At 44.0% G+C, this 16,700-nt stretch overlaps 2 protein-coding genes across 7 annotated transcripts in view; one reads left to right on the top strand and one right to left on the bottom strand.

Moving 5' to 3' along the window:
- Nucleotides 1–16,700, top strand: part of faah (fatty acid amide hydrolase) — a 33,854-nt gene that overhangs the window by 4,963 nt on the left and 12,191 nt on the right. For 2 of the 6 annotated variants that reach the window (XR_009717949.1, XR_009717953.1), the window contains exons 16-17: nt 11,425–11,595; nt 13,523–13,611. The gene's annotated coding sequence lies outside the window, so the exon portion shown is untranslated. Of the gene's footprint in view, nt 1–89; nt 324–1,008; nt 1,164–11,424; nt 11,596–13,522; nt 13,612–16,700 lie in introns of all 6 variants that reach the window. The other 4 variants (XR_009717950.1, XR_009717951.1, XR_009717952.1 and 1 more) reach the window with 4 other exon arrangements.
- On the bottom strand, nt 5,165–6,611 carry dmbx1b (diencephalon/mesencephalon homeobox 1b). Its single transcript, XM_061298157.1, has 4 exons — nt 6,458–6,611; nt 6,177–6,355; nt 5,672–6,110; nt 5,165–5,583 (listed from the first exon to the last, which is right to left on the bottom strand). The coding sequence occupies exons 1-4, from the start codon at nt 6,609–6,611 to the stop codon at nt 5,165–5,167; spliced, it is 1,191 nt and encodes a 396-aa protein (XP_061154141.1).

The raw sequence follows: 16,700 nt of genomic DNA, 5'->3' as shown, positions 1-16,700 counted from the left end.
CGCATGCCGCCTCCATCTAGCGTGTCGTCACATTATTGTAAATATGTGTTTTGCGGTAGGTTTACATAAATCTACATATGTTCCCCCAGCTCTCGCCAAGCCATTAGGTACGGCGCCGACGTTTTCCATTACAATCGGGCTCATGAGACGAGCCGCAATCGAGAGGTTGTTCGCGGCTCTTATCGGAGGCGCGTGGAGAGAGAGAGAGTGGCTCTCGCTGTGCCACTCAGTCAGGGAGCGTTAAGCTTTAAGAGGCACTCGAGAGACTCGCCGGGCCCACGGGGAACTTGACATTGTTCATAAATCCTGCAGGAACTGAAGAGGTATGGCACTGACAATCACACACACAAATAAAACATCCGGTAATTATATTTGGGGGATTTTAATTGGTTTATTATTGAATTAGCAAGTTTCACACGAGCTGTATATGTGAGAAGAAAAAAAGCTCTATTTTTTATACAAAAATAAAAGATTTAGACAATATCACCCTAGAAACTTATTTTGTTTTATATTAAAATCAATGGGTATAAAAAGAGCATGCGCTTGAATAAAATAAATGAAGCAACTCTCATCTTGTATCAACAAACACATTAAATTAATGGAGGGTAAAGAGTCCACACCCTATTTAAGTAAAGGAGTGCTATACTTTTCCCCTCATTGCTTGATACCATGTGGCATCAATTCCCATTGGCATCATGAACTTTCGGGATGTCTCCATTTACTTATTGCGGTGCACCGATTCCAATCCTTCCCGCAAAGTGTTGAGCTAGTGTATCGTGAAATATGAAGTCTGCGCCGTGATGGGGGCGAACAGCGATCAGCCTGTTGAACGCAATCGGCCTTGATAAAAGCGCCAAACACCTCATTTTCAGCAACCTTAGGCGATACGATCGGGTACTTGAAAAGCCATCCGGTCTCGCTCCTACCGTGCTTGCGTGCCGACAAATAAAACACCTTGCTGTCGCCCCAACTAACCTGGGATGATTCTGTCTTAATGTCCCATTTCAGGGACCGAGAAACCCATTGTCATTATGGCCATCGCGGCAATATGCGACACAGTGGGAGGGGGGCTTCATGTCTTTTGGACCCCCAACCTGGTTCCACGGGAAGCAATAGTGTGTGATGGGAGGAGCCAGGTGGAGATTACAAGAGAGCTGATACAGGTATTCAGGTTCTATTAAACAGCATTTGTCAATACAGCAGCTTCTCAATATCAGCAGAAGGAGGCTGGGATTCCCAAAGTATCCCCCCCCCTTCCCCCATGACAGGATTAACAAACACGCTCACTATGATTTTCTCCAATTCTGTGACTCAACAATTCCGTGATCCACTCACTATCGGCTTTAAAGGCCCCTATCCCAAGTTTGAAAAGCTTACCCTTCGGACAAGGGACGCTCTTTCTTCCACTCGTTCTACTTTTTTTTTTTTTTTGCCGCATTCACTTGTTCGTCAAAGCCCGCATCGTTGCCAAGCTCTCCCGTCGAGCCCTCTCTGCACATCTGCTACGTTTGGGTTTTCCATTCTTTCCCCCCCCCCCCCTCCCTTCCAGCCTCTTGATTGGCCCCGGGCCCTTATAGGCAAATTGGTTTACATTGGCGAGATAAATGCTCGGCAAATGCGCTTAAAGACGTACAGTAAGAAAATGCAGACAGTGCGTGTCAGGATTATCACCCGAGTCGGTGGGGAGAAAAGGAAGAGCGCCTCTGTTGCACAAAGCCGGGGGGAGCCCGAGTGAAGCCTGCAGATAGAGTCCGTCTCATGCAGGAGAACCAGAGCAGGATTTCACATTTGCATGCTAGGCTCTAATTCCTGGCATTATATAACTTGTCGCCAACAATCAAACTCCTGCCGCATTGTGGAAGTCATGTTTCACGGGGGCGAGAAAAAATGTGTAGCGTTAGGGTTTTGTTTTGGTGGTGGCGGCGGTGACACTCAAGGGCCCCCCACCTAAGAGAAGAACCACTTTGGCATGATCTGACCTTATGGACCTCATTTACTACAGTTTCTTGAGTCAGCAAGTTTTTTGCAATTTAGTTTTACCCTTTGTAATTACATACAAATTCCCCAAGATGAAAATTTGACCTCTGGAATTAGAAAAAATGACCTTAAAATGTCTGAATCAAGCAAAAATTGGCTTACTTCCTGTCATTTTTCTGTTTGAACTTTTTTATGATTCTACTTCGAATACACGAGCTGCAGTTTGACAGTACTCCAGACTGCATCCTGGTCTGCCTTCATGCACCTGGGGGAGTCACCTAACCTCTGCCCCCCTAACGTAAAGGAGTTGATATAAAAAAAAAAAAAATTCCATGTGTTTGTGGGTGTAAGCCCCCCTCTCCTTTTACTCCCAATGCCGCCCCTCTCCGACCTCCCAACACAAAGCCCCTCGCATCCAAACCAACCCAGAAAATCACGGCGCACCATTCAATCATTGTGTTGTTTCTCCCCCTCGCCCTCTCTCACCCCCTTTATGGTCCCAGTAAAGGTTTTAGGCTCACAGAGAAGGAGGGCTGTCACTGAGGAAACCTTAGCCATTGATGAAGTGACAGGCGCTGCCAGAATATGATCCTAATCCTGTTTCCAGCATTCTTTTAGGCCCGCTGGCATCGCAATTCCTCCACACATTCTCTGAGCTGTCAACTAGGAAAATCCCTCTAATAGCGCATTGCCGAGATACACATCAAAGAGCTCCTGGAAACCTTCAGCGGCTTAGCACACACACACACACACACACACACTTAGCATTAACTTCCACCCCTACCGTGCTGCAAATAAAACTCAAGTGTTGATGGTAAACGGAGCTCATATTTAAAAGGATCTGAAGTGCATGCGCTTAAAAGAATGTCGTCTTGTGTAAACGTGTCCCATTATGAAAACACCAACCACTTTGAGAAAGTGATCTAATGTAGTTTATAGCTGTGGTGGGCCTTTAGTGGAGATTTAGCAGACTTAATCCAGCTCTTAATACCACCACTGTCACATAACAATTATAACAAACCATCGGTATTGTACTGCTTACATCATCTACAGAAGCTGAGAATCAATATAATATAAATGTAAGACAAGTTAAATAGATAAAACTCATCTAGGGATAGCTGACAATCAATATAATATAAATGTAAGATAAGTCAAATAAGTAAAACTAACCGATTATTCAAGAATATTCAGCACTTTAGATTGCTACAGACATAATTTGCTAATCAACCAATCAGAAGATAGAAAAATGCTGACATCATCAAAGGCCAGCTCTCTCTCTAGCCCTGTGAGGATGAATTCAAAATTAGTTAGAAGCAGTCCCAAAATCAAACATATCAACATACACGTACTGGAAAAATGTTTGCATTCATTTGATATGATTTCATAAGACAAAATATTTTGTAAATTTAGGTCAAGAGAAAAGGCCTTGTTGGTTTATAGTGGTGTGTGAAAAAACAACAGGTGTGTGAACTCTGCTGACTGTATGAACTCTTTCCCTTCTATTTTATCTTCTTCTATTCTTACTTAATCCATCGATATCCCGACCCAAGGTAATCTTCTTATGGCAAAAGCGTTTGGTTTCGGTGCACAGCCAAACCTCAGCTGGCAGCGTGGGGGGGGCTTGGTGTGACACCCCCGCGTCATTCAGGATTAGCTCTCCCGCAGCGGCAGAACAAGCGACGAGTTCTCCCCCGCGCGCCACGTTGGGAACCTCAGTGTCGAGGATGCAAGGGACGGACGGCCGTGTGGCGGAATTATTTACGGGTCGCGTGATGGAAGCTAACTGCGCCGTGTGTGTGTGTCGTAGAAGAGGTCAAAGGTCGTGAAGTAAATATTCAAGTGCGTGAAATTTTTGAGGGGATTTCACTGCCAAAACTGCTCAAATTGTTATATAAAGACTTTTTTTTGTAGATTAAATTCTTCTGAAATACTATTAAAAAAAAAAAAAAAAACTTTACGTACAACTTTGTTGTCAAAAACAACTTATCTTATAAGTGAAACAGGCCAACACGTTTTCATCTCTCAGGCTTGATTTATTTCTTCACATTTCACAGATAAATTATTATTTCTTAAACAATTGAAAGATACACATCTTAAATGTACAGAGGTCATTTACAAAGACTTGGACCGCTCTAATTTAATCCCGCTATAGTTTGTTTTTAAAACGATAACTTGTTGAATTTTAACTGCTCTTCTGTCGTTGTTGCGCTGTATAATTCTGGTGGACTTTCTTACTTGGTTACTTTTCTATTTGCGGTTAGCTCAAAATGATCAGACAATGCGTATTACCAGATTTAGGAATATAACACAAATGAATTTTTAGCTTTTAAACGCGTACATTCATTGCTTCACTTTTTTACCATTTTTTTCCTGTCCTGTTATTCACCGAAAACTCACCTATTTGTTTTTTTTTGTGAGCCACAAGACGGCACCAAAACCTTGTCTAAATAAGAAAACAGTAGAGTTCGTGGTACACCTTGACTGAGAGACAAACTTTGTAAGCCACAGGGCGAAATTTAGCCTGGGTTGTTACGTAGAGTCTTTGTTGCATGTACATGGAGTTTTGTGACCGATTTGAATTTTGCAAATGTTTTTTTTGTTGACTGCTAAATCAACGGCAACGGTCCACCTGTCAACTTTAATGCAATGTTTGCATGCGTTCTTCTGACTAATAAGAGTGTAATTCATTGTGTGTGTACAGCAGCAAAAGTGGAATGGGAAAGCATAGAGTACAGCTTATTTGCCGTTCGGCTTTTTTGACTTTGCCGATTTGGCGATTTTTTTTTCTTCTTTTTACGATACTATGCTCTGTTTTTTTTTTTTCTCTAGGAAATACTTGCCTATTCCCAATCATCTTGGTCCTAAGAAACTTAGTACAGTATACTGAAGTCAGTTGAGTTTCATTGGCTTTGCCACCCTCTTGTGGCATCTTTAGGCAATGACATACATATTTTGTGGGTTTTGCTATTCGCAGCAGGACAGCGGGGATTCAGTGCACTGCAGTCCAGTGGATTTCTTTTTTTTTTTTTTTTCCTCTGGCAGAGGCGTTGAAAAAGAACATGGCCAGTTGGAAAGTTCAAATCGAGGTGGCCTCTGAAGTTGTTGCGGTTGAATGAGGAGAACACAGGTGGAGCCAAAGTCCCCGAGCCTGGATCGAAGGGCGAAAGCGCTTGGCAGGGCAGGGCCTTCAGTTGGGAAGCGTGTCCAATCCCAGCGAGGCTGCATGCTGCTTGGCTCTCAGCCGCAGGTTTTCAATACTGGTGGTCTTGCTATTGAGGCTTCCCGGAAGGCCGCCCGAGGCCCCCGGCAGCAGGGGGGTGTTCCACACCTGCTGGGCTTGAGACAGCGTCTGGTAGTAAGACTGGCAGGGCAGCGAGCCCAGCGGGGCCGGCATGTTGACATTCATGCCCAAGTAGGGCAGCGAGGATGGCGCGCTCATGTCGAAGGACGGGTAGTGCACCAGGTTGTTGGTGGCCGCCATGTGCTGGCGGAACTGCTCCTGCAGCCGGAAGAGGCTGAGTGGTGACGATGCGTACGAGTTGCTTTGGGCCGGGCCGCTCGCCATGCTGCTGGAGGACGGCAGGGCGGGCGAGCTCAGGGCGGAGTCTGGGAGAAGATTTTGGATAGCAGAGTGTCATGCTTATCTTCTTGACATTCCCAAAATACAGTAGTGTCACGAAGACAGTATTCCTACCTGATGTCGGGCTGAGTTGCTTGTAGGACGGCGAGCTGCCACCGGGCTGCATCTCCCCATGCCCTTGCGCCTCCTCCCTATTCCTACCCCTCGCCTCCCCCCTCACTCTGTCCTCCTCTGCGTACGAATTGTCCTCCGCCGCTGACTCGCCATCGGATGGCTCGGGGGAGGTGACATTCACCTCCACGCTCGTCTCGCCGGGCTCGTGAGACCTCACCGCCGCCGCCCCCGCTAGCCTGTCCGACTCGGAGTGGCAAGATGAGGCGGAGGAGGGAGGAGGCGGGGTAGCCTGGGCGTCCACGGGAGGCGTAACCTCGGCCTTGGTGTCCTCGGCGGAGGCCTCGGCGGTTCCTGACGCCTCTTTCTGCTTCTGGAGCTGCTCCTTTTGCAGGCTGCGCTGCTTCTTGCGAAACTTGGCCCTCCGGTTCTTGAACCACACCTGAAGGTGAGATACGCATATCTTGTCACAATTTAAAATTTAGGTGGTATTTTGTCAGCGTTTTACCTGCACTCGGGCCTCGGGCAGGTTAGTACACATGGCCAGACGCTCCCGCATGACTACGTCTGGGTAGTGCGTCTTCTGGAAGGTCTTCTCCAGAGCTTCCAGCTGCTGGGCGGTGAAGGCCGTCCTACTGCGTCGCTGCTTTCGGTGCTGTGAGCCGTAGCGGGCCTCCAGGATGATGTCTTGAAATGTGCAGCCGTTGAGAAGGAAAAAATAAGCCATACGGGCACATTAGTCTGAGGCGTCTCGACGGCGACGCCCCGTGACCCGCGGCTGATGCTTACCAGCCAGTCTTTCGGCCAAAGTGAGGGCGTGCACCGAGGGCCGGTAGTCGGGGGCGTGCTGGGCTTGTTGCGCCGCCTGCTGGTGGAGGTTATACATGGCGCTGAGGGAGTTCATGGCGTGCAGGGAGTAGCCGTTGACCCCGTAGTGCTGCATGACCTGGAGAAAGCCACTGATTAATGCTGGCAACCTTTATTGACCCAAAGTGCATATGCATTGAAAACAATTGTGGCATATGTCCAAAGTGGATACGACGTTTACTTCTGAACTGTCTGCCATCTAGTGGAAGAGCATTTGCCTGTCACTGGCATAGATACTGCAGATATTTATAAATAGTCTTTTTTAATAGATGTTCTCTACGTGGTGTGCCACAAAAAATCTTTATGTATTTTTATCGTGGAGTTTGTTGTGTGTGTGTGTGTGTGTGTGTGTGTGTGTGACTGTTGTGGTTTACAATTGGCATCAATGGATTGTAAATTGTAAATCCTCCAGAACAGTATGGTTAGATTTAAAGCAAAATTTCTCACACTAAATTTCATTATTATGGTTTCAGAAAGTGTGCTTGTGATGCTGTGGACAAATAAATTGAATAATCATACTTATATTCATTACTACTGCTACAATATAGTTTAGACCACCGTTATACAACCAAAAAATGATTTTACATTATGATGAAGTTAAGTAATATATTTCAAGCTCGCTAGTATATATTTCCAGTGAGTTTAATGAATAAATTGGTCACACAATGTAAATACAAAGAATTAATAGTCAGGTCTACATCGGCAATCTTATAAATGAGGATGCATTTATAGATATTAGTGTCATTATACACGACATAAAATATCTTATTACAATTTCAGCCTTATGCAATTTGTTCAGAGAAAATTTTGCAATTAAACGTTTTATATGAATGTTTTATATCAGGTTTTAAAATAATTATCTTAATGATGATGATGATGCTTCTTTGCCATCGTCAATTTTTTATGCAGTATAACTTCGTTTTAGTAATTTTGCAGGATTCAATTGTCACCTAACAGCAACAGTGATTTTTTGTAGTTTCTTAATCTTTTTCTAGGCATTTAAAAAATGTCCATTCGGACAGTGACAACTTTTGTTTTTTATTACTACCAATTCTACCATTGACAATCTCAATATTTATTTCTAAAACTGACATTGCTTTGTTTTTGTTTTTTTGCTGTGTGACAGTATAACCCGTTTTTATTTCCCCCCCCTTTCTATTTATTTAATTCTCGGGTCCTTCGTGTTATAGTCCAAACGCCTGCAGGCTGACTGACACATTTGCGTGGGGTCCCCGTGGACCCCTGTCTAATGTGGGAGCAAATAGGTTTGAACTGTACCGGGCTATTAATTTATCATCTGGCTGACACATGAAAGGTCGACCATGCGCGTGCGTGAGAGCGTGCGTGCGCGCGTCTGTAAAATCAAATCCCCTTATAAAATAACATAATTTCGCCTTCTTTTGCCTCCATCAACCCGAGGCAGTATTCCTGTAATCTGTAGCCTTGTAAAATGCAATAGAGAAGACTTAAAAAAAAAAAAAATCAACATTGTCGTCTTTCAAGAGAGTGGCTCCGGGCTGTGATTTAACCCTCATTATGCTAATTGCCGTGGATTTATGAGTTACACAGCATTTAGCTTGAGGCGTGGAAGTTGTATTGAAAACATTGTGGGGACAAAAAAATATATATTGGAGGGATTTAACCCGCGAGAAATAAAGATTATTATTATTTTTATCCAAATAGAAAAACACGCACACAAAAAGTAGAATTCTAAAGGGTCACCTCATAAACAGTCTTTCATTCATTTTTGACAGGAAATAATAGGACACGTGCAAGTGAGCAGACACAAATACAGAACTGATTTCCTTTAGTCGAAAAAAAAATATTTTGTTAAGAATCTGGATAAATGTGCTTTTAACAGTTACGTCTTGGCGGAGTTGGAATTAGTTGAGCGTTATGTGATCTTTTCCCCCCCTAAAGGTTCAGTTTCCAAACATTTACGTGAATTTGGGAGCTGTTTTCCTTACCGAAATAAAAAATAAGCAGCACAAAACTAAAATTGGAGTTTAAAACATTAAAACAAATAGTTTTTTTCAACGTTACCTCTTTCCTCGCTGTGCTCTTCTAAAATGAAATATCTCCACCGGCTAGCGATTGTTGTCCTCCTAAATCGTCTCTCCAAAAATCCTCATCTTTTCATGTTTCTGTTTAAAAATATCATTTAAATGGTTCCCGTTTGACTTTGTGCGTATCCCGAAAACATCTTGGTTGCTTCCTGAAAAGTGAAGAGGATGCTTGTGGCGTCCATCTCTTGGCCTTTTTAAAAGTCCAATGGGCGCACTGACGTAGACACGGTGTCAGCCAATCACATCGCTCTCCTCCAACTAGCAGCCCCTCCCCTTAGGTTTTGCATCGGTACTTTACGCACTGCCAATTATCATTCTTAATTTTCGTTGTAGTTTGTTTTGTTTGAAACGTGATTATTTTATTCACTACTTTATTAGTAAGAACTGATAGTCACATATTTTTTATTGTATTTAAATATGCACGTTGTTAAACTTAGCAGCCACACTTTCATGGCAGCGTCTTAAACTCAGGATCACGTATTTATTTATTTTGTATTTATTACTATTGCTCTTATTTGATCCAATATTATTGATTAATTAAATTACAACCATATATGTTTTTAATTTGTGCAAAAGAAAACATGTGCCTCTAAACTGCAATAATCTGCAGAAATTAATTAAAAGATTGACAATTAGTTGCTTTAAATGGTTAAATTAATTAGTTACTTAAACGACTGTTTGCCGGAAAGTCACCTGAGTAGGAAACTCCGGCTGCCCGGTTCCTGCCTGCATCAACCCGCGGTCAGGCCCCCAAGGGATTTATTTCGGGGGGGGTTCAGGATTTGGGAGACAAGACGCCATCTCACTTACACCCTCCCTTAAAAATGTCTTGAAATGACTGCTGCTAAGAGGATTAAAACAATAATGCCCCGCTTCTCTTCAAGGTTTTTTTCCTCAAAAGATTTCTTCTTCGTGGGGAAAAAAGCGTTTAGGTTTTGGAATTAAGGGCAGCGAAAAGAAGAAGACCAAGTAGCCTTTTAATGTAAGTAAAGCTTGCATATTTTGTGGAGTGCAGAGTGTGAGACAAAAAAAAGGGGGGGGGGGCGAGAGGGAGGGTGTGGCAAAATGCTAAACTTCACTGGAGATGTTTGGACACAGTTGCAGTCGTGCAGCGTGGGAAACAAAGCAACTATTGACATTGTTGTTGTATTTCCACCCCATGCAACAGATGGCTATCTGTGCATGGAGGCCTATTTATTGTATCAGTAAAACACGGCAAATTTGTTTAAAATGTTTTGATTTATTTTTTTTTGTCCCAAAGCTTGCACAGTTGCACTGCCTTTTGGTCTAAAAGAAAAGGACAATCGGGTTAACTTTGAAAGCCAATAGAAATAGGACTACTTCATCCTCCATGTGGGCAAACAATTTATAAAGCAATTAAAAGAAATCGCCTCAAATCTAACTTTAAATGTCATATATACAGATTTTTTTTCCAGATCATATTATTTAATGAATTTAATGGGATTAAATAAATAAAAAAGTACTATCAGGAAAATCCAACATGGAAAAATGTCATGCACAATTTTGTTTTTTGTCCCCCCCCCCCCCCCCCCTCTCTTCTATAGTTATATATAGAATAGAATGATATAAATATTTAGTCTGGAACATACAGATATCGCACAGATTGATCATATGGAGACAGAAATGTTTCTCAATACACTTGATGAGATTTTGAACTCAGAAAAACAAGTCAAGAAACCGTTTCTCTTCTTCTGATTGATTTATTCAAAGTTGCAGCTTATTGGCTTTCATCCATTTTGTGCTTCTGATGCTGTTGCTGCGTCGGAAGTTTTTCGCTCTCCTTTTGCAAACGCGGCCGTTCATTGTGCTCACCTTCAGGCTGCTAACTTTCCTAAAGCAGGAATTCATCTGAGATTTGCGTGGATTTTCCGGGCGCTCTCATTGTTCTGTACGCCGGGCCCGCATTCAGCCCCCACTTTTAAGCTCCTCTCCAGATCTAACTCATCGCCTTTCCTCTCCATCATCCTCTTCCCGCCTGCAAACTTTATCCCTGCATCAGGACTCGAGGCGGCTCAGCCCGGGCGATTTATGAACCTCGTTGGGTTTTTAATCAGGTTTTAGAACGCCGGCGTGTTTGTCATTTCACTCCTCCAGTGGCCACTGCGCAAGCCTTGTGCGTCAAGTCGAGGAGAAAGTTGACGCCTTCAGCCTTCAGAGCCCATTAACTTGTATCATTAAGCTTTCTTGAACTTCATGAATATATTAGCCGGCGTGGCCCGCGCGTGCTCGCTGTCAAGGTTAGCCCGCACGCGCGCTCATTTGGGTGAAATTAATCATTTTGATGTATGGCTTGGAATGGAGCGCTTCCAAGGGACTTCTGTGACTGGAGTAACAAAGCGAGCTGCCATTAGCCATCCTCCGATTTGCGACTCGGGTTGGCGGGGAGCGACCTTCTGATCCGGGAAGAGTGAGGCGAATGACAATGCCACGCAGGCCTCACGTGCTGAACGCCAGCTGACAACTCCTGAGAAAAAAAATAAAAATGGGTCAACTTGATGCAACTTTCTACATTGTTTAATACCAAAGGACTTCATTGTTTTTGCTTTGATTAATTTGACCCAATTTCTGGTTAAAACCCAGAAAATTGAGTCACCTTGAGTTGGTCCATTTTTTGTTTACTATTATTTTACTCAACTTTTCAGAGTGCAGGTTTTCCTCCCCCAGATTTGAGTGTTTATATTCCTTCCAAATTGTACAATTCTGCCTTGTGTAAAATTTGTGTGACACCCTGGCCACCCCCGCCCCTGGAAGTTCACCTGAATTTGTTTCAAAATCAAATGTCTGAAGTTTTTCTCTTTCTAGACAGGTATCGGACACGCTGATGCTTTCGCAGCTCCAGAACATCCTGGCAAGATCTCGCTCGTTTCTGTGAAGGCTTTCTTCCCGAGTTTATCCCGACGTGTTCCTGCGGAGGCAACCCGAGGCCGCTCTCCCGAACGCCTCTTGCAGACGTTGACATATCGAGGTTGGCAGGTTTGTTTCCTCCCTCTTTCTCAGAGCTGCGCTTTGCTTGTGCCCCTGGGGCTGCGGCCCAGCACAAGGGTTCCTATTGTCGGGTCCTAATCCAGGGGCTACACAGCTTTAGCAACATGGTGGGATAAAAGCCCATCAAACCACTACTTTACGGGGGAAAATCTTTCCTAATCCCTCGCTTTATGGAAACAAAAGGAGAGAAACAAGAGGAGAGAAAGAAATTGTGCAGGCGCAGGGCAAGAGCGGGAGCTAAGATGCAAAGAAGTAGTTTCTCTGGAGAAGCTAACCATTTTTGACAGGCTTTCACTAAAGGATTGACACAAAACGGACACCGGGATTCCAAAGAAGGGTCTCTCTTTATGCTCAAGTTGAGCTTTAAGATCCTCGGCGGGATATGTTGAAATTAGCCAGATTAAATTCCACAACCGTATGAGGACTTGCCAGGGGGCACCTGTCAGATTTGCACGTCGCTTCGCGCGGATGATGTCAACGACGGGATCTTGAACTTTGGCTGGGTGGGGGAAAGTCTCTTTCCCTGACCGTGACCTTAAAAAAGATCCCGGGTCAGGAAGGATTGAGCCGGTTCCATGTGTGGGAATTTCCCCAAAAGATGCTGAATGGCAGCGACAAACCCTAAGTCCGTTTGTACCAGCTCTCGGACGCGTCGGCTATTGTTTGAGCGGACCTCCCGCGTACGCGCGCGCCATCTCGCTTGCACGTACGGCCGACAAATCCCCGTGACCCCGTTTCACTGCCAATTCCAATTTGTGTCTCGGACCTTCGCAACCCCAAGCGCCGCGTTGCGCAAATGACCCGGTTCGGCACTCCATTTTCTAAATGCACCACCGGAGGACCATTTGAGTCCCAAGGAGGTGTGCGGAGATTGAGAACGGCTCGCTTTGTTCCGGTTCTTCAAGTCCATAAACTAGCATGGCTCCGAGGCTCTCGGGCCACAGTGATCATTTACAATAGCTGCCACCACACTTTTCTCACAGGACTTCTGGATTTTAAAATTCAATATACATCATGGGCACAAATGGACTTTACTGGAATGCTATTTTCCCACCGAGCACCTCCTTACACGCTGCCCTGTTACCCCCTGGAAGGGGGTAATTAAGAGATAACAGACTAGGGATGCTCATGAGGGAATGAGTGATTAGTGATTCATTACATGAGCTTAGAAAGAGCAAAAAGGAGGAAGTGCTCTAGTCGGGGGGGCTGACGGTGCTACTGGAGAAATTGCCAATGGATTTATCTCGGGGTAATTAACCAGCACCCAGGGGAAGACTGGGGATCAACCCAAAATGGCGTCCACACATGACCACTCTCCCGGCACTCTCTCGCCCCCTATTGGCCAAGCGCCATCGTATTGCCCTCTAAGAACAACGTGCACGGCGCACACAATGGCTCCCAACCACTATTTGACTCCCGGTGATCCTATAAAGTCCATATTCCCGTCTTCATAGTCCTCCCAAAGCCAGGCTCCCATCCCAGGGTAATCCTCTCTGGTCCTCATGAGCCGCACAAAGCGGCGCACTCTTACACGGAGAAGTTGGGTTTTCTCCATCTGGTTTTATCTGATTCGGGAGCACTTAGAAACAGCTCCGAGTCTTTACGCTATTCAAACAGGCGATAGTGTGAGCTAGCTCTCGACATCTGTCTTTTGTGGTCAAATCTGCGCTAAAGCATCTGCGGGTCATGTGGATTGCGACATTTAGAGAATTGAAGCTCATCTGTGCAGCTTAAGCGCAGTCTTGTCTTATAGGCCTTCATTGCAATAATGGCCGCTGCTATATTTAAGTTAGCATGCACATACGTTCCTTTTGTAAGCTTTATTACTGCCTGGTGTTGTTTGGGGAAATGAGCATCAGGGATTGTTTTTATTGTTGCTTTATAATCTGGTTTTAAACTGTGCTCTACAAAAAAGCCTTCTTAGAAAAGCCTTGGCTGACCTCCAAAGAAGAACCGCAGCCGCCAGTAGGCCCACGGAGCTAGCAGTCGCCGCCTGACTGGCAGGTATGTCAGAGTCCATGAGGGCAATGTTTTATCAATAATTGTAGCATTGTGGATTATTCCTCGTTCATTTCTGGTTCTGTTTTGCTGTTCAAAATTGGATGATCTCTGCTTTAACGTGGTTATAATGTAATGGAATGAATCTGCACACAAATTTATTCGATTTGCCAATAGAGTACTATTGATTCTGAAGAAACTGGGCAGATTCGATTCAATCTGATTCCATTCGATTCAATCTGATTCCATTCGATCCAATTCGACTCAATTTGATTCAATTCGGTTTGATTCGATTCAATTTGATTCAATCATATTAGATTTAATAAGATTTGATGAGGTAAAATCATATTAGATTCGATTAGAAATGACAACTATAACGTCTTATTTCGTTGAGCTAAAAGAATCGAAGCTCTGTTGGTTTTTGTTTTATTTTCCAAGCATAAGCAAGTGGGATGGATACATGCGGACTTAATAGGCTTGCTATTATTAGTATATTAGAGTCATGACTATGAATGAGATGAATGAGCTGCGCTAACACACGAGGGAGTGTCACGGAAGTTGATGACAGTGCAGTAAAAAGACGCTTGGGGACTTCTCACTCACTCGCCGTCACTGACATGATAAAGTGGCCGCATTCACTTTGTGTGTGTCAGAGCCCGCCCGTCCCATCAGATGGTTATGAATAATGTATTGATAGCCAGCCCCCTCTGGTCTAGTCCTCACAATCCCGCCATGTGCGTCACTTGTGTTTAGTCTACCCAGCTGGCGGAGGTCGCACACGCACGCATTTTCAGTCAGTCCCACGAGAGCCGCGTGTGTCCATGTTCCCTTTTCATTCATCAATCGCTGGCCCAAAGTGTTTAACACCAACAATGAGGCTGTTAAGAGGCCCCTCACGACGTGGCGGCAGTACTGATAATTACCCAAACATGAAGTTGTCACTCTCCTACTCAGCATCTGCCCCCCCCCCGCCCCCCTTTTTTTTTTTCCTCCTATTTCTTTTTTTTTAAATGTATGCCGAGGCAAGCGTGACACAGAGATGGACAGTAATTGGTGAGATTGATTTTTAAAAGCATGTTCTTCCTTTGTGCGGAGGGAGCATTTTCATTAAGCCTGATAAATGCTTCAATGTGTTTAATGTCACACTCACTAAATTTAATGTCCTCATCGTTTTCTTTATGTTGTATCAAAAGACCCGTTCACTCAATTAATCGTTATTATATCCAGACATTAATTGAATGTGTAAGAATTACGCAACGCATTTTCAAACTCATTTTTTGTAGTCAAGTTGCATTTCAGGGATCTCAAACAAGACCCCCAATTTTCTTTTTATCAGTTTCGCTGACCTAAATGGCTAGACGTTTACCACAGATGGCTTCTTAAAAAAAAAAAGCCCAAAAGCAAACAGGAAGTCGGCCATTTTGATTAGAAGCTAGCCAAGCTAACAGACCAACCCAACATGAGATTATGTGAGGCTAATTGTCTTCTATGGAAGTTAAGCTATTTTAAACTACAAAGTTCAAAACGTAACACTCCGAGGTTTTTATTAGCGGCGAACAGCGCCACGCAAACAAACCCGCCAAGCGCAATGGCATCGCCTGGAAACTCATGAGGCTAATCCATGATATTGATCAGTGTGTTTCCTATGGGTCCCTGTAATCCATCAAGCTAACAATGTGGGATAGGCCTAATTTATATCATCTGAAAGGTGTAATCAAAGATGGATGAGCCCCAGCGTGATAGAAATGTGCGCTGGGTCATAATTTCTGTGAGTAATGATAGAAGAGCAGAGAGAGAAACAACAACAAGTCCGAACAACATCCAAACTTCTCAAAAAGGCAAGTTATTCAATTCAGAATTTTTATCAAAACAAAAAGAAATGGCCATTGAATCAAATGTGTAGTACCTGAGGCGCCCCATGAAAAGCGGCCAGTGTCTTAATCTTACACAAAAACACGCGCGTTCGTCGAATTAGCGACACAAACGCGAGCTCCGTGTAACATGTTGACCCCGGAGCTAGAAAAATGGCGGCGAGGGAGTGTGTGTAAATATAAGTGTAAATATATATGAACGTTTCCCCCATTTAAGAAGTGCAACCCTTTAAATAAGGCCAAGAATAATCTGTTTCCCTCGCGGCGGCCGATCCGGCGGAGGGATTTGCGGAAACATTCGCCAGTTTGACACAGATCTACATAATCATTTTAAGTTCCTCGCCGCTCCTTCCAATGATTCTGCTGCTGTCACTTTAGATACCGCTAAAACTGATTTGGGCGCCCTAATCTCCCGCTATTTCTTAGACTGGAAAAATCTCTAATATTATAAGGAGATTATTTCATTTATAATTGATTGAGTGCATTTGCCAGAGTGCCACTTCAAAGTTGGCTGAATTAAAGACGCCGTTAAGCGGCCACCCGGTCCAGGGGTGGTGAGACTGCATGTGCGGATGTTGCGTGTGATTATGCAGAATTCTTAAAGTGGACTCGAGGTGGCAGTTTAGCAGCAGGCAGATGGATTCAAATGTGGACAATATTGATACCACGCTTGGTGATGATATTGATGGATGCCAGTGCAATGAGGTGGAGAATCGGGTTTTTTTTCTGTATTAAGCGCTGTGGGCTCATTAAATGATACATGAAATTAATTAATGGCTTTCAAAGGGCTTGTTTACTTATTTACACTTGATTGAGTAGATTTTCACCTGCTGTTTTTGGAGAAATTATTATTATTATTATTACCTGATGTAATGAATCTCATTTTTGAAGGCCTGAACATAAATTAAAATTTGCACACACATCAGGCCTGGCGGAAAAAAAAATATTGAAGTCATACAGAAGTTCGGTTTCCGTCTGCACAGCCATCAGCGAGCGTCAAAAGACTGAGAATTAATTTCCGAAATCAAAACTCGATTCACAAATGGACCCTAATGAGTGGCTTCCTCTGGCGCTTCTATTTGTCTGAGGTTGAGGGGGGCGGGGGGGCGTAAGAGGGATCAAGCGATGCCCAATTTCCCAAATTGAAAAAGTCAAAAGCCAACGTGGATCAGCCGCGTATTCATTATCCGCACAGCCGTCTTAATTGGAATTCAATTTAACCGA

The sequence above is a fragment of the Syngnathus typhle genome, linkage group LG14 (genome assembly GCF_033458585.1).
Source record: "Syngnathus typhle isolate RoL2023-S1 ecotype Sweden linkage group LG14, RoL_Styp_1.0, whole genome shotgun sequence".
Classification (NCBI taxonomy): domain Eukaryota; kingdom Metazoa; phylum Chordata; class Actinopteri; order Syngnathiformes; family Syngnathidae; genus Syngnathus; species Syngnathus typhle.
This window is presented reverse-complemented; position numbering and strand designations above follow the sequence as displayed.

Excerpts from the sequence above, each read along its gene's own strand:
- dmbx1b (XM_061298157.1), bottom strand. The coding sequence starts at position 6,611 with ATGCAGCACTACGGGGTCAACGGCTACTCCCTGCACGCCATGAACTCC. Across the intron at positions 6,111-6,176 it reads TGCCCGAGGCCCGAGTGCAG|GTGTGGTTCAAGAACCGGAG; the intron begins GTAAAACGCTGA and ends TCTCACCTTCAG. Across the intron at positions 5,584-5,671 it reads GCAACTCAGCCCGACATCAG|ACTCCGCCCTGAGCTCGCCC; the intron begins GTAGGAATACTG and ends ATCTTCTCCCAG.